This window comes from Strix aluco, chromosome 1 (genome assembly GCF_031877795.1).
Source record: "Strix aluco isolate bStrAlu1 chromosome 1, bStrAlu1.hap1, whole genome shotgun sequence".
Lineage (NCBI taxonomy): Eukaryota > Metazoa > Chordata > Aves > Strigiformes > Strigidae > Strix > Strix aluco.
Window position 1 is genome coordinate 24,782,107 of NC_133931.1, and position 22,836 is coordinate 24,804,942.

Sequence of the window (22,836 nt, forward strand, 5' to 3'; positions counted from 1 at the left end):
TTTTTACTTAGCAGGTTCTGCATAGCAATTCTTTCACAAACCTAGCGCGTGCAAATTAAACTGCCAGCACTGATTGGATTTGCATGTGTGTCTCACTCTGAGTGAGTCATATTTTTGTGACTCACTTGCACTGATGACCTTCCAAAAGCCTCTTATCCTTTTGAGCTGCCCTGTGCTTCTTCCCTCTCCAGAGCTGTCACACATGAGCTGTGTTTTTCAGGATGCCACATGACTCACTGATGCTTGCAGATCAGGAAGCATTTTTTCCACCAGGGCCAAGCTGGCTGAAATCCAGTAAGTTTGCTTCCTCTTCTTTACAGCAGCTTACCAGACCCTGCATGACTTGGAGATGTTGCAGACAATACTTTTGACCATCAAATGAGGAGAGCAAAAGGCCTCTGGAGTGAGTTGAGTCCCAAGGGAAAGTTAGACTAGCTCTATAGCCCAAGCTGTGGGCTATACCAGCCTGCTCCAGGCTACTGAAACAAGTAGAGTAAAGGCACATACGTAAAGAACTGTATCTTTTCCAGAATTAAATAAAATGGCATTGATAATTATAAATAGTAGTAAGCAGTTCAGTATCTTTCAATGCTCAGATACAATGTGCTAAGGCATAAGAGCTAGTAGAGAACAGAGACTTGAATACAGTACATTTCTGTGGGGACTCAGCCCATCTTTATAAGAAACCCTTTACATTAAGCCTATCTATTTGCAAATCAGTTTCTATACTCCTTCTGTCAAAATCCAAACTGAGGGAAGCCCTGTTTCAGATAATACAGCCTGGAGATTTATTTTTAGATGATCCCATTCCATTACACGTGGTGAATAAAACCCATTTAACCCCACAATGAGCACCTACAGCTCTTCCAGCTCTGAGCCCTAGCTCTAATCAGCCCTGCTTCTGCATGCACAGGCTGTTTCTCAGTGGGTGAGGTTCATTCCAGCCCTTGAATTAAAGAGCTCATGAACCAGCACACACCAAGTAATTGGCCCCGAGACACTGACCCACATATGGCTGGGAGTGGCAGCAGCTCGGATCATGTCCTTGTCCAAGTACTTTGGATATGTGCTGCTGGCCTGCAACTCATGAGTCATGGAAAGTTGTTTTCTTCGACCTGTAACTTTTTCTTTAAACTTGTTCCTAATCATTATTTTCTACCAGTGCTGCTGCACCGTTAAATGGGATTGCTGATTCAGTTACCAATTTTTTTTCCTGAAAAACTTGGCTGAGGTTTCAAGTACTGTTTTAAAATGTGTGGCTGGATGCACAATATATAAATATATTGATTTTTCTCTCAGGAGACCAATGTTCACATTTGAATAGGCCCTGCATAAAAGGCATTAAGTCACTTCAGCCTAATCCACCCTTAGTGGTATTCCCACATACCACAGCACAGGCTGCTGACAGACACCTTTTGTTGGGGCAGCCCCAAGTAGCCACCATGTGAAAGGATGGGTGTGCAAGAAGGGCTGAATGTGGAAACAGGCACTGTGCCTACTTCTACCAGCTTTCAGTCTTCCCCTTTGAATGGTGAGAAATGACTTGAGTCCCTAAGGAACTGAAACCCACAAAACTTTATAACCCTGCCTCTCGCCATTGTTATTGCGTATGCACTTGTTAAGCAGCATAATAACAGTAACATACTGCACGACTTCTGCTCATCAGACACGTGCCCAGCCAGCTGACTGACCAGCATCTTTGTGGAAATTAGAGGTTGCTGTATCTTGCTGTTTCTTATAACACAGCAAGGAAAAGTCTATGCCAATCTGGGTCACTGAAGCCCTCTGGGCAGCTCCCTCACTGGCAGCAAGCGGAGGGTGAATGCGGCAGACCCAACAGAGACCCTCAGGTTAGGAGCCGTCTGCACTGAGTCCCATTTTATTCTCCAGCTGTTTCTAATTTTCTATTTACAGATCTGGGCTGGTCTTCAGTAACTGGTGAAAATGAGTTAAAAATCTACACAAACTGAAATTTATATGAAGATTTTAGAGGGATGCTAATGGCAGACCAGTTGGCCACGTGTATTTCACATGTTGGTGCTGCAGAAGGAGAAAAAATGGGTTGCTGTGCTGATGAAATCTACAATTAAATTAATCTTCTCAGCACAGCAGACTATGTATCTTGTGAGTGTAAAAAGGCTGTACAAGAACTGCTCCTTATAACTGCAAAGAAATGCTGCGATTGAAAAGAATTAATGATGTCAAACCAAACCACTGGCCTGCAACACTTTAAATGGCACCTTATATGGGCCAGGACATCATCTGTTGGTTCCCAGTCATACATGCTAGGGCATGCAATTTAAAGCAAATGACCCCTGCTTTAGAGATGGTTCTATAAGTGCCCTGCCACCAGCAAGCCCAGTGCTGGGACTTGTCTCAGGCTCTCATGGAACAGGTTGCAACCTCATGGCTCTGTGTTGGCCATTCCTGGGAGTGGGGATCAGAGCTTGGCTGCTGGAGCTGTGTTCATGGTGCCGACTGCTGCCCCATCACCCTTGCAGAAAGGTAGCAGACACTGGGGCAATGTGCCAGGTTCCCCCTGCCAAGAGGCATCCCCCTGGGCTGAGACATGAAATCTGTCAGGGTGAGCACAGAGCTTCATTTTACATTGCCCTTTGCCATCTGCTGAGGATATCAGGACATGCACTGTGGTCTTATCTCCAGGCTTGACACCTTGTACATGCAGATTATTGGCATATTATGGAGACTAGGGTTAATATTCAGTTTGCTGAAGACCAGCCTGTCTCACTGAAATGCAATACCTTTCAGCTGCCCCACTGGCAACTACCTCTTCCTACCTCCTTTCCAGAAAAAGAAAGGCCAAAAAGGAAGAGAAGAGGCCATACTCTCAGCTGCAGAGTGCTCAGGGCAGCCTGGGGAAAAGGTTTATTCTGGTTGTATTTGTGCTCACCTGAGCCTAGCTCATTTGGGCCTGGGGGGCTTCACCCATGGTGGGGAGGGGGATGTTGAGGCCTCAACCATTCTGTCTCAGCAGCTGGGGCTGGCCAGAGGAAACCAAGGCCCTGTTCCCTAAACCAGCTGCAGAGGAGAGAGCGATTCAAAAACCACTGTGTTGGCTATATGCCAATTTGAAGTCTTGTGTACATATATATAAGTACATTTGTGCTGCTCAATGTCCTTCCTCAGCCACATAGGAATCACCATGTTTCATGGTATGTAACTCTGGTTCGGTCTCTAGACAAACACAGTAAATGGAATAACACATTTTGGTCTACTCTGAAAAAGATTCTGTGTGAAACCACCTGAAATATCCATTAGCTGCTTCAGATCCAAGTAAATCCCAAGAACTAAAAAGACAAGAGCTTGTGTGTGGTTAGTTGGCTCGCTTTCTTTACTACCCTCTCTTGTCCCCCTTCCCTTTTCACAATCCCATGACTGCAAAGCACAAACCCACCATCTAATACTCCTGTATCTTGATTTCTGCTCAGCAGTGTTTTCCTTTGCATGTAGCTTCACCCAAAATAAAAGTGTCATGATGCCAAATGTTTCTGAGGAATTATGTGATTCTGTTTCATGTTTCCCACCAGCTGAATGCAGCTTTTCCTACTGTAGCTTTTCCTAGGTTACAATGTTTTGGTTTCTCTCCCTATTTGTAGTCAAACTTCAGAGGGAGAGGGAGCTCAGGCATATTTTTATGTGCAGTACCTTTTCAGTTTCAGTATATAAATGTGGTACCATCTGCTAAGTCTATCAGTGATAAAGTGTGATAGATCCGATAATGTCCAGCTTTCTTTTTATGGAGCAGATTCCATAAATCTGCATAGCAGCTCTCCTGGAAACACAAGAAATTAAAAGGAAAATGCTAACTAGAATTTAGCATGTGTTTCTGTGTGAGTCATATTTTTTGTGACTCATTTGCACAATAGTTGTTAGAATGAGCCACATATACTCATGGAAAAAACATGTGTTAGCCACTTTAAAACAAAATGAGTCTTGCACTGTTTATTTCTTAGGTTTCTTTTTTTCTGTAGTAAGTATTTTTGCCATTCTAACTTTAGTTGCATTTTTTTTATAAGCTTGAGACTTCCTTGCCATATTTAGTCAATGAAATACCAGACCCACCTGGGGTAAAAATGAGCTACTGCTTGCATCTGAGAAATTTAAAGAGCACATCCCTTGTGGCACCTGATCTGTCTAAGTATTTATTACATTCATACATATTTCTTAAAGGTGCAAACAAAACCAACTGTATGGCTGTGAACATATAAAGCCAGAAGGCTAAACTGCATTTCTAAATCACAGAAGAAAAGTGAATATCACTTCCAACATCACTTTAAAATACCATGTCTGGTTTTCTTTTCAATTTTGAAGTAGCTTCAATAATCTAATCTACCTCTTTCGTCACAATAACTTTCCCTGATCATGTTGTCAAATGTATTGTCTGGAAGCAACATCCCTGGTGTCACTGTGGCTCTTAGGGACTTCTCTAATCTAATGCATAATTGCTCTGCAGAGAAAGCCAAGAACTATTCTGAAATAAAACCCAACATGAGAAATACAAGAACGGCAGCACTGCACTGTGAGAAACTTGCAGAAGGGTGCAAGAAGAGGGCAAACATACCAGCATACTTTCCAAGAGGTCCAAGGCTCAGGGGACTAATTGAGCCGAAGGTGGTTGTTTCTCATACATTTATTTGTCTGATCTTATTCTGAGCTCCTTTTGAACTTCTGCCCCACACAGCGGGTGGGAGCCAACCTCACTGGACCACGAACCTGGGTGTGGTGGTTTCACATGAGCCCTTTCTGGCTGCGCTGGGTGATGCTACATCTCCCCTTCATCTGGTACCTGCTACCTTCAGCCCTCTCACCCATGAGGTTTACATAACAGCAAATAAATCATCACTCCCTGTGCCCTTTTGCTACCTGGTGTGACACTCCTTTATGTTGCTCCTCCCAGGAGGGATTGTTTGGATCTATTTACCTGCTCTACAACATCCTTTTTGAGATAGAGCACCAGAAGTGAATGCATGCTTCCAGAGGTGGTAGGCACCCCAACTGGCAAAGAAATCTTTAGATTTCTGGTTTTTCTATTCCTTGCTTAATATTCTTAGCATTTGATTTACTTGTTTGACCAGAACTGAACAGTAAACTAATATTTTCACAGGTCTATCTATTACAGCTACAAGATCCCCTTTTCAAGTGGTCATGCTTAGTTCAGAGTCCACTGCAGTGTCTGTGAAACAAGAGTGTGCTTCCTCTGTGCCCACCATTTAGAATTTATCATCACTGAGTTTCTCTGCCATTTCATTGCTCAGCCACTCAGTGCCATGAGATCCTTCTGCAAAGCTTTCTTGGTTGATTGTTTTTCCTATTTTGAGTGACATTGCAAAAAAAATGTTGTTAATTTCCTTCCCCTTCCCAGATCTTTTATGAGTGTACTGAACAGCATGGGTCTCACTGTTGTAAATGATAATTTATCCTTATTCTCTATTTCTTAGCTACAGTCTGTGAGATGACCTTTTCTCTTGTCCCTACACATCTTAAGGTGTTTTTTAAAGCCTTTGATGAGAGATTCTGCCAAATACCTTTTGAAAAACCAAGAAGTCAGTATGAACAGCCTCTCTCTTTTCCACTGGATGCCACACTCCCTCAAGGGATGTATGTGTCATGAGTTCCCCCTACAAGCATTGTGCTTCTCCATTGTGGCCTGTATGTTTATGTGTTTATCTATGAGATTTTTGGCTTTTTTTCCATAACATCTATCACTTTGCCTTGTATAGCTGTCAGGCTGCCTGGTCTGTAGTTCCCTAGATCTCTTCTAAAGCCAGACATTCTTCTAAAGCAAGGGACATTCCACCCATGACCAGAAGTAGACTTTATACACGCTAATGTACTTACCTTAAAAGCCAAAATGATACTTATGAAAAGGAGGATAATCACAACCAGACATGTAGGGTTCACAGACATAATCTCTTCCTTGTAGGGAAAATTAGCGGGCTGTATAAGCAAAAATAAGAAAAACACTGGAAGTTAATCTTACGAGTCATTTAAGAGCCATTCAGTAAATGCACTCTATAATTAACAGCTTACAAAACTTTCTGTGATCTACTAAATTGGGACCTCTCTGCAGCAATAACCAGTTTCAGTAAGTCTGGCTGGAACAGGCATTGCAAAGACTCAGCTGCCAAATGTTCACCAGGGGGTTTAGGGGTTTGCTTTTTGCTTTGTATGTGGTGTGAGCTGTTTCTTCTTCTGTAAACACTGGGTTTGTATCTGACACAAACTAGCAAAAGATATCTCTCTGGGAGCTTTGCTGCAGGAAGCCTGCCATCTTGGGCAACGACAGGCAAGTCCTGTGCTTATTAACTAATCATTATATGGGCACTGGTTGCCAAATATCAGTGGCAGCTCCTAGAAAGTCAAAGCAGGAAAAGCTGGACACCACGATCCTTTCACCTACATATTTGATCAAAAGACACTGGGTCTATTCTGCTCCATCTTATTTTGGCTAAATTTGGACTTGTTAGTCCTGCTGAGTGCTGTCCTGTGGAGGCATGGGTTCTACAGGGAAGCAATGTCATGATTTCAAATTGAAATGTGCTCCAGGTCCTTCTATTATCTCCTACATGAAATGGAGGTGCCCAAATTAATCTTCCCACTTAGCACAGGCTCTAATGATTTACAATTGTGAAACATTTCAGGATCACTGGATGAAAAACAATCTCTAAAAATTTTACTGTATTTGTTATTGCTTAAAGAAAATACACCGTTTAAAATGAGTGTTCCAAATCGTTTTGAAATACTGCAAGGCACAAGTTCCTGTTTCAGTTAGAATAAACCATTGTTCACAGACAGAGCTGTTCTCCACAAAAGATAGCTCCGCTGCAACAGTAGCTCATTATAACTGAATGCATTAGCTCCATCCACACACAACCCCATTTTCCCTTACAGGTCTAATTACTTAACCAGGCCAGCTCTGCATCCTTGTCAGGACAATTAACTAGACCAAGCTATAACTATATTCTTGGCAATGATGGTGTAAATGCAGAATAACCCTTTAATAACCCTTATACCAGCACTTGGCCCAGTGCATCAGGAAATTATTTTTTTTCTGGACATCTGCTAGTGAAAATAGCTCTTCATTTAGCACTTCCATTAACTGTTCAGAGTGGTTAACATTACCAGCAGCTGTAAATGTTTGCAGATAAATGTTACATAAGCACATTTTCCACTTCTTGACAGCAATGTTTCTGTTCCTTTACTGAATTTCATGGTGGAAGTTTTTATCACATTATCTTCTTAGTCAAGGTACCGTTTTTGTAGGAATCTAGCTTGCTATAATTCAATAAGTTGCTTTTTTTTTTTTTCTGGAGAAGGTTATTGCTAAATATAGTGGATGTGGTCACCCAGAGACCAAGAAAGCAAGAGTAATATGCCAAGAAAAGATGCACTGAAAAATAAACACAAACCTTATCTACAGAAAATTTAAGTATTAATGCCACAGCCTGCCGTCCTGCCTGCAGGAGGGAGGCCATGTATGTGGTTAGAAAGTCCAGTCAGTTAAGGACAGTTACAGTAAAACTACCTCCAAACAATTTTTTTAGTACTGACCTACCATTAAAAATCCAGTCAAATGAGTTTGTAAATGTAATAAAAAACTCCTAATGAGGCTTTGGTCCTCCTACACTCTGGTTTTTGGGAGCCACTCACTGGTCAAAGACTGGATGAGTGCATGCTGGGTTCCTAATATGGATGAGTGCATGCCATAACCTAATGGCCCATTTCCAGACATCAACTCAAATGGGATTTGTAGAGGGGCAAGGTAGGCAGGAAAATGACCAAGAAAGTTCCCGCTACCTTGAAGAGCGGGAACATCTGCTAGAGCCATGAGCCCTGGCCAAGTCTGGGAGCAGCACGTGCTGCTGAGCAGTGCCTGGCCCTCCCTTACATCACCAGTGTTTCAGGTGAAAGGACAATAATTCAGCACAGAAAGCAGCAAGCCAGGAGAGCATGTGAGGTGCAAATGCTGTGGTTTGTCTCCTTCAGGCTAAGGTTTCTGGATCTCTGTCCTGAAGAGGTGTGAGGTGTAAGCAAGCTCCAGCGAGGTGGTAGTTACCCCTCCCACAGATTCCCCGGGGAATCTTGGTGTGGGGTGTCAAAACTGAAGCCAGCCCCTCCTGAAGCTTCCCAGCTTGCTGTGTGGGAGAGAAAGCTTTCAGGGCTGCTATGAATAGCCCAGGGGCATCAGGTCAGCGTGGAAGAAACTCCCTTTGTTTGCTAATCTGGCTGGTGGCACCTGCCAACCAGAAGATGTTTAGCAGGCTGGCCTATGAGCAGTCTGATCTTGACTCACAACTACAAACCCTTTCAGTGCAGTGGGAAAATCAATTTATAAAACCTGCAGCTTTTGGCAAAGAAGCAGGAAAGATGGTGGGAAGCATCTCATCTGGCTCCAGGCTTGCCCAGGCACCATCATAGATGTGGTGTCATCAGGAGGCTCTTGGGATCCTCCCATGGCAGTAGCCACCCTCAAAATCTCATTCACTTCCACAGAAAATGGGTACCAACAGCGGTTCAGTTGAATTAAAGACCCATTGCCCTCCACCGGCTGCAGTGATAAGCTTAAACATTGATGTGGGTGTATGAGGTGGGAAGAGAAATTCTGTTCCTGTTCTGTGGGTTTGCTCTCCTGTGGGGAGACCAATATATGAAATCCTGCTGCTGGGAAAGCCCTGGGCACTGGTCTCAGTGCTGCAGCTTCTGGAAAAAGCTCAGTGTCAAATGTTGTGCAAGGTTTGTTGAAGCTGAGGTTGAAATATGGCTGGGTGGGAAAAATCAAGCCTGTCACTGGAAATACAGGAGTGATTTTGCAGCAGGACATGATGAAATTTTCTATATAGACAAGATGTAGTTGTAGGGGTATGGCACTGACATGCTAAAGTCATAATTAAAGTGTCATTTATAACCTTGTCACAGACATGGAGAGGGCTGCATGCATAGTAATATACCTTGTAAACTTTCAAATTTAAAAAAATTATTGCTTATACATAACAAAGCTCTATTAGACACTTAAAAAGAATCTAAAACTTGCATGGAAAATATATTTCTACTGCATCAATATTGTACAAATGCACCAGAAGAATAAAAGTCCAAGGCTGAAGCCCTTCCTCATTTTCAGCCTGCTTGCACAACCTTTCATGTTTTCCTTTGCCTTGGACCACAAAAAATCCACTTTATAAGATGGTGTGGATTCTCATTCCACAGTTAGAATCCTCTGAGTATCAGAATCTTACAAAATTGAAAGAAAAACGGTAATGTGTCTGTAGAATTTTTAAAGCTCTGTTATGAAGTTAGTAGTACTTCTTTGGAATTATAAAATGGCATTAAAAATTACAGAAATGATATTCCTTTTTTAAGTTTTAGTTTGTAGGAAAAATTTCTTTAGGTTTAATCTCTTTTATGTTGTCTAGATGTTTCCCCTAGGATTTAAAAGCATGACTGATATCACCTGAGTTGATAGACAACAGCATTGCAGGTAGTCCCACAGAAAAGCTATTTAATATACTTTGAAATTTTCTTTAAATGAACTTTAATAGTCCCGTACTTTAGTAAAAAACAAGTTTGCATAACTCAGTTGCAGACTAGTCTGTTCCCCACCTCCACTTCGATTCATTTAATATACTGTTACCAGATGACAGAAGATGAATTGTTTAATTTGAAGGCTTTAGAAAGCCAATATATGTCAAAGATTTAGTGGGGCTAAACAAAAGAAATGTGCTTTAGGTCAAACTGCTTTAGAGCACTACTGCTCCAAGAACCAAAATGGTTTTTATTTTACACACGCTGGATTTACTGTATGTGAAGCTTTTTGTTTTTCTAGTGACAGTGATAACGACCAAGATGTCCAACATAACCCTTAGAAAGTTTTATCACATGCAATTGCCATGCAACATTTCAAATGCTAAATTTGCAACATCTACTTATTTTACATGACCCTTCATGCTGAGATGCTCTTGCAATTTATGGGAATTCAGGGACACACCTGTATACAACTGGGTATTAAAGAGCAACAAAAAGTTTCCAGAGACACTTGTGCCACTGAAAGAGGCAGCCAGCATAGGCTGACATTACCAAATACCCTGTGGACACAATGTTCTGTATTTTACAATTGCAACATTTTCAGCTAGGGCTCTGCCTAGCCTATTGATAGGTACTCATTTATCATCTTGCCAAAAGTACATGGAGGGTTTCACGGTAGCTTGCAACTCATCACTGATAGACTGAAATCTATTCCAGATACTAGTGTAGGGAAGTAGAAATGGTTAAAAAATGGGGTTTTCACCTTAGAGCAAGAAAAAAATGTTCTTCTGAGACTTCCAAATATATTCTATTACCTAATGCACACCTTCTTCCAGATATTCAATAATGGATTTGAAGAACAATTGGGATTTTTCATTTCCCTTATGGAGCTATGCTCCCTAAAATACCATTCCGCAAGTTCAAAGCAGTTTTGGAGGAAGAAAAACTGTAAGAATGCCAGGAAGAAAAACAACCCTTGATTTCTGCCTACCTTGGCAGACCTCTGCAAAGGGGGTGAGGGCAAGATGACTCTAGGGCTTATTTATAAATCATCAGCAGGGATCACACCCAACTGGCGTGACTCAGGTCTCACCTACGAGGACAAGGGTATTAACCACAGTGTTTGAGATGAAAGACCTCTCTACCATGATTAATATTAAAAGATAGGGAAACAAGTCCATGGGTACAAGCCTGTTTAACAATATTTGAACACTAGCACTGCATTGACGGCATTACTGGCAAAAATTTGAAAAGCTTGGTTTTAGTTTCATCTCATTGTGTGTCTGAGTATCTGATACCAGTGGATGTGATCTTCACCTTTCCCTTTCCCTTTTGCCCCTTCAGACAGAGCCTATTTGCTCTGAGCCAAATGCAACAACCTTTTGCCAACTGATGTGGCCCTTGCAGGTAAGGGTACAAGGGGTTCCTGCTGAGCCACTTGTGCTTGGGACCACAGCTAAAACACAGGAGGCCTGAACAGCTTCAAAGCAGATGCAGAACAGCTTCAAAACAGCTTCAAATTTTTGTTGAACAGGTGACATTAACTGTAGAAAATTCATCACAACTCTTGGTAGTTTTTGCCAATCACTAATCTCCGCTGTGAATGATAAAACAGAAATGACTTCTTGTTTCTAAATCAACTTAACTTGGAATAGCTTTTAGCTACTCACTATCATTATGCTTCACATCTGATTTAAACAGCCTTTTAATACCTCATTATTCTGTATATGAAAACTCTTAATGACATCACCTCTTAGTCTTCTTTCTCAGTAAACGAGGCAGGAAAAGCTGATTGTCTCTCATCATACTACAATGTATCCAGCTTTTATATAGTTTTTGGAGGAACTTTTCCTCTGACTTCTAAACATTGTTCTTTACAACCAGACACCATAAATAGACAGGTGAAACCTGTATCACCAACTGAGAAGGGAAATCTCCTCTCCATTACTATTCATTGCTGGATTTTTCTGTCCTCATGAGCAGCAAAACACCCGGGGATTCTTGTTTTGGTAGACTGCTTACAGGGTCACTGCCTCCCAGGTACAGTTGCCATACTGTATGCTTATCTGTATTCCCTCATGTTTTTACATATCTTTGCATTTAGCAATGTAGCACACATTAACGGCTGAACTTAGGTTCTCAGTCAAACTCACTCTGGTTAATGGCTCCATCCTTAGTGTTATTTACTTCATTAATCTGTGTCAGCCATGAGTTTTATTAGAAGTGATTTTGCTGGGAAAAGTCGCAAGTACTGCCTCTGGGAAATGCAGAGATGTGTTCACTTTGGGCAGTGCAGGGATAGGGTCTTTCAGAGGATGACACAGAACAGCTAGATTAGGCTCCTACTGGCAACTGCCCACTAGATCTCTCTAGACAGTGAGCCTGGGGAAGCTCTCCCAAGGCTGATGTTAGCCTTTCTGAATGGCCTCTTGGGTATCAAGGTTATTAATGGAAGTCAGGAAGAGAGCGAATCTACTGCCGATTCCTGGATGCTTTCCTCTACCCAAAATAGAAACTCACTGGCAGATGGTCAGCTTGACCATGACCCTTTGCAGTCTGCCAGCTAACCTCTCCTAATCCATTTGATACATCCTTTATCGATTTAGTGTTTTATTGTTGCTCTGAGCATCATGCTGCGAAGTCAAACATCTCATGAAAGTCTATTATGCCTCTGCCCATCTTTATTGATGAAGCCAGTAATCTTGTCAGTGAAAGAAAATGAGTTTGCCTGCAGGACTGATTTTCCATGAAACAGTGCTGGCAGTCATTAATCATATTCCTCTGGACTAATCCTTTATCAATTCACTCTTCTCTCAGCCCTTCTGTTATTATTCTGCTTGGTAGCAATGTCAGGCTAATCAGCCTATAATTATCTTGGAAATCCCCCTTGCCCTTTTGAGCACTGACAGTTTAGCACTCCTGAAGTCTTGTAGCATTTCATTACCAGTCCAGAAAATGATTTACAACAGCAAGACAAAGATATGTGCAACCAGAGATTTTAACACACTAGAGCAGCAACACAGCTCACAAAGTTCTCTGCTGCACTATTCCAATACCTCTCAAGGCCGGCTCCTTGTGATTCTGCTACAGAAGGGCCTACTATTTTTTTATTTGCAGGAATGACAGCAATGTTCTGCAGACATACCAGAATCAGCTGCTCTTTGTCCTTCTAGTGAGCCAGCTTCCGATGTGGCACCATATTTTCAGCAGAAAAACAGGGGCTTTTTGGTGCACAGCTCCCAGCCTGCTCCTGTCCCCCTTATGTTCTCACACAGTGACCAAGACTGAGTAAAACCTGGTTACAACTCATGCTCTGGGAAGCGTGGGTGGTTCCTGCAGCCACACAGATGCTTGTGCTGCTACAAGAGCAGAGCTGGCACCAATGCAGAAGCAAGGCACTGCAGGCGAAGGATGGGCAGGAGGGCTCCAGCCAGTGGCATTTTCAGCTTCAAGCACTTGCTAAACTATGGCTCTCATTTGTTCTTTTCCACTTGTATCTCTGAGAAACTTTTGAATTATTCCTCTGCTTCTCTTCCAGTGTACTATCATCTGTAAATGCAGGTGGGTGTTAAATAAGGCAAAGGATAACAGGCCCCTTATGCATCCCAGCTCCTGCTGGCTTGACACATTGCCTCTTTCTGCAGATTTGTGGCTACTTATCTGCCTGCTGTTTCTCATTACCTGTTATTTATACTGCCCTAGCTAGTTTTCCATCCACATAACAAAGTTCAGAGCCAAGCTAATCTGTATTCAGGTTCTCAAGGCAGATTTTTCAGAGACAGCTGCAGCGTTGGCTTCTCCAGAGCTCTGCAACTCCACCTGAACCCTGCCAGACATGGCACATGGTCCTGCGATGAGACAGAGGCTGGTGGGCCTTTAGTCTTTACTTTAGGTGGTTGCAATCATATCCTGTAAGCTTACGCAATACTGGCTATGGATGTTTCGCCAAAGTAGACCATGGCAAGAAGGGAGCCTCTAATCATTCCTAAGAGAATCCAAAAAATATTTTCTAGCAAAAACAAACCTACATTGAATCAAACTCCTCTCTAATGAAATCTGTGTTAAAGCCACCATATAAATTAAAAGGAGCAACAAAACATCCTTGAAATAGCACCAAAAGTAAGCCACTGGATATGAACACAATAAATCTGAATCCAAAAGCAATTACTTATTATATGTGTCTTACAATATGAGTCTCATTCTAAATGAAGAGGTGCTGAGAGCTTCCATGACATTGCAAAAACTCCAGAGCTCTACACAAATACTGTAGTAAGTTAGTAATGTAACCTTGCAAGGATGTTGAATACACACTAGCAAGGACTGAGAGGACTTTTCAAGGACTTCATAGGAAGTCAACAGGCAACTGTTGGCTAGAAATACAGGACAAACAGTGCACCTTGCAGAATTTTTTGCCCCCAAAGCCCCCAAAGACTTGTGAACATCAAGTGATTTACCAGCTGGCGGAGGTAATCCTGAATTGTGCTGGGGTAGACAAGTACACTGATGGCAACCAATGTGTTGAGAGCAAAGTCAAAGATCTGGTAACAGAAGAAAGGGATGATCCAAGCTGCATGTTGCTAAAAAGAAAAGAAAATAAAAACTCATCAGCCACAAGTTAAAAAAAAAGGATATGTGTCTTTCTGCACTAAAATCTAAGGAATATTTGACAAAATGCAGTGTTAAATCAGCTAAAAAAAATATGACATTGGCCAAGCCAGTTTGGCTGCTGAACTGCAGTACTATGTGTGGTGTAATTCCCACAATTCATTATACTAGGACATTTAGAAACCACATGATACCTTTTCCCCTTAATTAATAGGATTAATATTAGAACAAACCACAGGCTTGGAAGGTGAATGGGAAAAACTTCCCTTAGCTTTGATAGGTACAAGATTCATTTCTCTGAATTCACAGTTTGCCCAGAGTTTACTCATATTTGAAACTGCAGACAGTCAACACATCTGGGCAGTCTTCCTGCCTGCAGCACGGGACCCTGGGGTACCACTGATATAAGCAATCAGTTCTGTTGCCTCTCTGACTTCCCCCCCAACCCACCCCCTCAGTTTTCAACTAGACAACTAAACAAGAAATTGTTTGAAAGTAATTTTCTTAATTTTGTTTTTACAGACTTGTATAGTTCACTTGATTCATGTCTTCACTGAATACAATCAATTACCTTATATGCGCCATATGTAGCCATTGCACAGATCAGAATCATAAGAAGAGAAATTGCTGTGGCAATGCACATATCTGGAAGAGAAACACATCAAAATATTTTCACATAAATTCAGAGCTTGGTTCAATTATTTTGCCATCTACCTGATGCAGAACATCCAAGGGCAGGGTGGGAAGTGGGTGGAGATGGGGTCAGATGTATCATTCAGCCATTGCTGGAGGAAATCTGGCTCTTGCAGAAAACTTCCTAAATATGAGAAGCACAGACAGTGATTACACTGTGCAAGCCTCTGCAGCCTCTATGAGGCTGTGGAGATTCAATGAATGGTTTAATTTTTCTGAGGAATTTCAAAAATCAGAAGTGGGCTTGACAAGAAGACTATTTTGCCAGTGATGATGACATCTGTAGTCAGAAATTGTCTGCTTTTCCGCACTACAGATTGGTTTTGCACTAGTAGCTGCTGCATACCATTGCTCACTTATCTCTGAAAAATCTCGAAAAGGAGAAATGAATTTTTAAAAACAAAACTGGCAGGTACAGGCATCTTAGAGCAGAAATAACATCTTGGAAATTTTCATTTTCAACCAAGAATACTACAGAGATATACAGTTCATGAATGAAGATGTGTAACTGTCAGGAAAGGTGAAGTAGCAAAGGAAGGAAAATATTCTTTAAGGTTTTGATTGAATTAATTACAGGACTCCTATCCTTTTCTTCTATTGCCACTCAGCTTTTAATTAACTTTTCATTAGATTTAAGAAGTTCCTAAGCCATGAACAGGTGGAAGTTGCTCCTGGGGGAAAAAATTACATATGTTTAGTCTTTTTGTATACACCTCCCTTTATATCATTACAGGCCATAGTTAGGATACCAGAAGTGTATTTCTGAACCTGACATTATAGTGAGTTTGGGAGCGCAACTGAACATTGCAACTACTTTTCCGAGGCTAAGCTAGTGCATGGAAGAGAGAGGACATGAGGTAGATAGGACATGACTTTAGAGATCCCACCTATGTCAGTATCTGTGAGGTGTTTGCTGTTCCCATTGCTGTTACCAGGAGCATTTAAACTACACATCTTGATGAGATATTTGGTGGACTTGAGACACAAAAATACGTGATGGTGTTCAGGCTGTTCCCTACCCATCACTGCTTGACTTTGGAGGCATTCAAGATGCCTCTATTTGATCACAGGGTTGCCACAACATCTAACTCCAGCACATGATGAGGAACATCCCACAGCACGGGACAGTCCCTCCACTTCTCTGGCTGCATCAAAATGAGGTTCTGGGTAGGTGCCCTAGAGCCTACATCAGAGTGCCTGAAAGGTCCTGATCTGGTGGCTGTGAACAGGTCTCACCTACCACCACCAGGCAGCAGTGAAGATTCACCCAGGTCATGGCTGAAAAGGAAGGACAGACACTAAGTCTTGTCTGTCATTTTTTCCAGCCTACCGTATGATCATCCATGTAAAAGACAAAGGACCAGGTCCTTGATCCTCCTCTGTCTGAAGGAACATAAACTTTGCACTAGTGCAGAGCTCCTGCTGGCAATAATCCAGATTTCTGCTGGCCTTTGATGCAGAGAAGAACTTGAGACTTGTGAAGCTGGTGGGAAAATGAGCAAGAGGAAACTGTTGCTGGCTTTTGAGGGCATCTCCAGAGTGCGCTTATGTACGTTGGGCTACATGTTCCTTGGATACCATGCCTACCAACGTCAGAATTAAGGATTTAGGAACCCAGGTTTCCCATTTTCCAGGACACTGCCTGTGTTCTGGGTTTCAGGACTCTTTCTCTCTCTCTCTTGCCTCCAGAATTTGTCCTTGTGATTGCATAGGGCCTCAAATGCAACAGAAGAAGACCTATAGCAGGCTTATTCCTAGTCTAATGTATGGGGCCCCTTTCCTGGACATTTGGAGGAGCACATTTAAACCATTGTAGTCTGATGAGGGCCTGGAGTCCAGATGCCCGTACAGTGAAATGCTTGTATTTTTGACTTATTGTTAAAATAAGCAGGGCTCACCCAGGAGAGGCACCAACACTCAGTGCTGAGGTTAGCTGCACCCCTGTGCTCACTGCTTCCTACCTAGTGGCTTTATGCAGCTCAGCTTGTGGGTGCTTGGAAATGACATCAGGAGGCAACTGGGCTCCCTGCTCATAGTTCAAGAGGGGATGACATCTCAGTGCATCCCAAATGGCTCTTCATCCCAAATTGCTCTTCAGGTGCACCTCCTCCTCTTTGACTCAGTAGAGAATCCAGACATCCAGCACAGGCATCTGAGCTGCATTGCCATGACCAGTCTCCAGCTTTTTAGGAGCTGTAAGGTTGTGCTGTGCCTGTTAGAAGTGAGCAGGATTCTGCCCTCAAGAGGAAGAAACACCCACTAATAAAAGGCACTGCAGCCTCTTCAGACACTCTTAACTGTGTGGTCATTTACTCTGGCTGTCCACATACACCCTGTGAAATCAAAATGATTTTGAATAGACCAGGTAAAATTGAGGTAATGAAAGAAAAAGAGAGTAGTGGAAATGGCTGCATGTAGTCACTAACCTCAACTGAAACATCTTGTAAAAGAGGCTTTTGGATCAATATTTTTATTTTAATCATCAGTTTGAAGGCACTGTACATATATTTATTCTGTCTGTTCTTAATCCCAGTCACCTACTCACTGTATCCAAGGGGAAGCTGCTGTCATTGTCATTTGTAGCAGATGCAGCAGTCACAGGCCTCAATTTGCTTATGACTGCAGCAGTACTGGTTTGGAGCCAGAGCTTAGCAAACTGCAATAAACTTGACATTGAAGTTCTGGTCTGACACACTTGTGCTCTTCATCTCCAGTATCTCTCTAGTGGTGCTCTGCTGTGCCAAGTCCTAGTTGGCTCAAGCTGGTTCTTTCTCATTTAAGGCTTCATTGGGTTTTTTGAGCTGTGTCGGCTTCAATTAATCAGGATGAAACTAGATATGTAGCACATTAAATGAGAAGCTAAAAGGGGTGTGTGAATTTTTTTCCAGCCATACTGTACTTTCCGTGGCATTCATGGCTAGAAGGGCTGTACTTGGACCACTGCAGTGGTTTTACAGCCTATTGTCCTAGACAGATTTTTGAGTTTTCTGCTTGGGTTTGAAGAAACCAGCTGGGTTTTTTTCCTCTTATACCTTGCAGTGAGATCCTAGCTTCCTGACACGTTGTGGAGAAGACGCTGCCGGGGCTGGGCAGATCTCCTGCCATGAGGTGCTTATGTGCATGGCAAGCTCTGCAGCTGGAGCTACCTCAAACCCATCTCACAAGCATTTCCTCACTTTCCCCTCTCCTCTTGCAGAGGAGGCTGGTGGCGGGTGCTGTGGGGACTGGGAATAGCAGCCAGCAAGGCCAGTCCCTGAGCCAGGACCTTTGTGGAGTGATGGAGACCTCAAATTCTCCAGCTCATCACCTGCCCCAGCCCCAGAGTTAATCACTGGCTCAGAGCTCTGACAGCAGGGGCCAGAAAGCTGCCTATCAGCAGCCTGCAATCCTCAGGCAGTTTTGCTCCACCCTCCTAGCCTCATTTATCCATCAGCCTGGTCTCCTTACTGCCAGCTAAGGATTACCGCCTCGCTCTCTCCTCCAAGCTGCTTGTACAAGCTTGGTGATGCTGCTGCCAGTCACTGTGCAGCTTCCTAGGTCGCAACCCATGTGGCAGTGGCTTTTTCTCTCCAGCAAAGACAGAAGGCCAATAAGAAATAAAGAGTTTTCTGCACCTTTGAGCCCATCTTATTTACTCTAGAGGATAAGGCTAAAGGGGAAGACACAGCCCTGAATATGCTACACTGGGGCAGGGATCTAGTTTCTTCCTCCCTCCCTGTGACATGGGCCCATGCTATGTGGGTGGTGTTGATGGATTGGGGCAGAAAGGGTACCTACTCTAGCACTCCCATTTACCCCCCAACAAAAGTCCAAGCCTGCTGTCTGTAGGTTTCTTTATTAATTTTTTTCTATTTGAATTAACCTTTTTAAGCCCTGGATGCCTGTCATGAGACCATCACGTTATCCTGCCCTTCCCAGAGACCACTTGTCTGCTGATCCCAGTGTAGGGACACAGACAGATTTTGGCCTGAGCTGCTGACATCGGTGTCAAAGTTCCCCTCAGTTTCTATAGGGCACACATAGGATTTCAGTCCTTGTTGTCATAAGGCTTATGAAGAATCACACACATCTGTGACATTGTGAAGGCAGTAAATAAAACTGAGCAACACTCACTGCTTGTTTGGGCTGTTGACATGTCAGAATCATGGTCTGTGTATCTGGAGAAAGTGAGCAGGAAGCTCAGGTGAAACCCTCTGGGAAGTCAAAATGATTTATAGGGCTTTCCCATCTCCTGCCCAGAGATTATTAGTCTTTTAATAGCAGCAGTGTTACATTGTGCAGCTCACACATTTCTAATTTTCCCTAGTCCAGCTTCTAGTTCATAAACTCCCTCAGGCCCTAAGGAAATAATAAAAAGAAAGATGAGACTAAATGGGTTTAGCTGAATATCCAGCACAGGAGGAAGCCCAGCGTTTTCCCCAGCTCCCAGATGTACTTCTCAGAGAGCCAGCCAAACCACACACACTGGTGTCTTCCAGTACCTCCATCTGCTGCATGGCAAGTCTTGGCAGACTTCTCCCCCCCCCCCCCCCCCCCCCCATGTTTCTTTTTCTAGAATAGAAGGGAAAAGCTATAACCTACAGCTTTTTCTAAGTGCTCAGGGAAATCCTTTATCTGCTTAATCAAACAGGCATTTTGGAGCCTCTGGTAACACACTGGGAACCACACTAAATCCTGAAATTAAGGCTGAGCAGCCATCCACAGAAGAACTGATGCTGCACTGGCATTTTCAAGCAATTTGCACTAGACTGGCTCTGGCTCTGCATGTGACAGGAATTTCTCCCACTGCTGGAACAGAAAAATGAAAATTCTCCATAAACCAGGCCTGAGCACAGCCAGAAATAAATAGGAATACAAATATTGGGGAAATCCTGGTTTCTTGAAAGTCAAGGGAAATCTGTCATTAACTTCAGGTTAGACATAATTCCACTACTGTGACTCAGCTGAAATGTTTATATCCTGCTCATATTTTCAGCTCTTTTATGAAGGAGCCTATCTGAGGAGGGAGGGAAAGGGAGTGACAGTTTTACATGCAAACTCTGTGTCTGCATTTTTTTTTGTTTGCTATTGATAGGAACATCAAAAGTAGTAATGAGAATAACGGCTACTAGTATTTGCATCATTATTATTTGTCAATACAAGTACATATAGATAACAACTTTGGGACCTTCATTAACATAAAAACTGATGTATCTTTCTCTATTTCATACACATGGTTTCATATCAAAGAATTTCAGCACATGCAGCTGACCTGGGAAACATTTCTTCAAAAAAGACAAAAGTAGGACAAGAGACGAGCATGTGGAAGTTTGTCTGATGATTTATGTCATAAGAAAACATTTCCTCAGATTTGAACAAATATAGTCATACTTAAAGAAAAAAAAAATCTCCTACCAGCTATTTCCAGTAACTATAAAAGCCAGTAGCTTGATTCAGCTGCCTTTACTCAGTAAGGCATTAAACTGGAGGGAGGCAAAGAATAAAAGGAGACATTAATTCAAATGTTCATTCGTAATTTAACTGCCTGTGAAATGTTCCCTTTACCGAATGGAAATGAGGTTGCTGGGCCCACAAGCCATCTTTTTACAGTTTTGCAGGGTTCACTTCAGAAGCCTCGATGAAAAAAATATAGAAAATACAATTTTCAAGTGTAGATGGAAATCCCCAATGTACTTGATCTGACAGCTATTGCATTACAAAACAGAATTACTATTTTAAAGCCTTGGGCAGTGGCAGGCCTGTGATGTAGGCTATATAAAACCACACTGACAGACAGTCATTACCAAGGTTAATCTCTGAGAATTAGGACAAGGCAGTCAGTTTTAATATGTCAGAATCAGCCAGGAGCCCATCTGTATCTACTGTGGTCCTTACTTACTTGTTAAATCCAGTTATATAAAAAGATTTTAAGTTGAAAGTTGTAGGTAGTTTTTCAATGAAGACACAATAAAGTAGCAATTGGCCCTTATTATTAATTAAATGTAGGCCCTCAAGGCATATCTGCACTAAAGACCTTGTGGAAAGAAGCATCCTTTAACTGATACCCAGCAGCTTTGACACACCATAGGTGCAATTATGGGGATATTCCTTTTCCTACTGATATTTTTATTGGCTTCAGTAGGAATGAGGAAATGACTTCGAGCCTTTTGCTGTGGATGGGTGTGATTCTGAGCAGCAAGACACCAGTGTAACTAGTAGGAGACATTGTTTCAGATTACAGTGAGAACCGTTGAACGTAACAATCTTGTGAGCAGAAATGAAAATAAACAAGACATTTTTGTCAAAATCACTCTGAGGGAAAACTTTTCTAGATACAAATTAAACGCTTAAAGCAAATCAACAAACCCAACACCATGAAAGAGTTTGAAACAGTCACAGAAGAAAGAAACATTTGCAAAGGACAGGAGGTTTTTGCAGGAGACAAATGGCCTGGCTCACCCTTCCCTGAAACTGTATTGAAGATTTTCTATCATGCCCTTCAGTGAGAGAAGGAAGCAGCCCTATGTTATTGCTAATATGCATATGATTATACAGTTAATATTTATACTTGCATCTATTGCAACAGGTTTGTGCAAATCATGTCATGTGCACATGGGGGGTACGTAAATATGTACAACATGAATGAACTCATTCAGCCAGTTACATGAACAGCCGTATGGACTCTTATGCATGTGCAGGCACTACGGGACACAGTGATGGGAGGTGCAGAGACTCGTATCTCCCTGTGTCTTGCAAAATCCGCCTCAGGCTTACAGCATAATGCTCAGGGATAACATCTCCATGTCAAGCGTTGGCTCGGCCCCTGTCAAGCCAGGACACAGAAGAGCAGATGGATTACTAATTGGTAGGAGATAAGGTTACTACTAGGTAACCAGTTTGAACTGTGCCATGAATATACCTTTCACAATAAAAATGCATCTGTAAGATACTAAGGTGAAGCAATAATTAAAGGACAGTAATTATTGAAATGATAGGACAGTTACACAAATGCTGAAGAAATGAGTGCTAGTATTTAGGCAGTTTGCACTTACTGGCATCATCCATAAATTCAAATTCACCTCCTAATTCAGCACTGGTTAGGTGGTACTGGTCAGGATCGGTCAGGGCGCTCAGCAGAATCAGCAATACCACTGAATTGATAATCTACAGAGAAGAAAAAGGGTCAGGCTGTGAAAGTAATCCATGAAAAACCTCTGAGCAGCATATACCCACCCCAGTCCATGCCAACTATAGCAGAGGCTGTTTTCCAACTGTTCAACTGTAGTATTTAACTAACACTGCAATTAGTTTATCTGGGTTTGTGTAAACAGGACGTAATTCTTCTCCAGGTGGCATCAGGAAAATGAAACAAAACCTGGATTACCCCTTTTTGTTCTGACTCTCTCCCACACCATCAGAGAAGTTATAAGACATAACAGGCTAGAGAATTTCTTGGGTAAGATAAATTCTTTTTGATATGCAAATTCCATCAAGTTTAGCTGATACCAGATCTGTTAGCAATGATCTTTGAAAAATGGTTGAGAATAGACTGAGTTCACAAGATGGGGAAAGAACAAGCACAGTTTATACCTTTTCAAAGCAGGGAGGCCATGTAAAGAATTTCTAGCTAGATTGTGAGATTTAAGGATAAAATAAACCCAAGAACAGACAATCAAGCAGTCTCCCCATTAGCACTTCAAATTTGTATGGTCATAACCAACAATCAACATGGGCTTGTCAAGGACAAACCATAATTATTTAATCTTATTTTTTCTTCTCTGACAGGCTAAGAAACCTTGTGGACAGGGAAAAAGCAGTAGATATCATCTCTTTGCATCTCAGCAAGCCTTTTGATATTATGAGATTCTCATAAATGAGCTAGGAAAACCCAGTTTGGTTGAAAGTGCAGGAAGGTGAGTGCACAGCTAGCTGGATAGATGTAATGAAAAAATAGTTGTCAAAGCTTCACAGCCAGCATGGAAGATATATTGATTACGGTTTTCCGGTATCATTGAAAGA

General features: G+C 42.2%; 1 protein-coding gene across 1 annotated transcript in view; it reads right to left on the minus strand.

The window, feature by feature from the left end:
• The window catches only part of LAPTM4B (lysosomal protein transmembrane 4 beta), a 60,823-nt gene that overhangs the window by 22,746 nt on the left and 15,241 nt on the right, over positions 1-22,836 (minus strand). The window contains exons 2-5 of the mRNA XM_074815286.1: positions 21,870-21,981; positions 14,717-14,790; positions 13,995-14,117; positions 5,860-5,958 (exon numbers count right to left, since the gene is read on the minus strand). Of these exons, the coding sequence (XP_074671387.1) occupies positions 5,860-5,958; positions 13,995-14,117; positions 14,717-14,790; positions 21,870-21,981 (408 nt within the window). The remainder of the gene's footprint in view (positions 1-5,859; positions 5,959-13,994; positions 14,118-14,716; positions 14,791-21,869; positions 21,982-22,836) is intronic.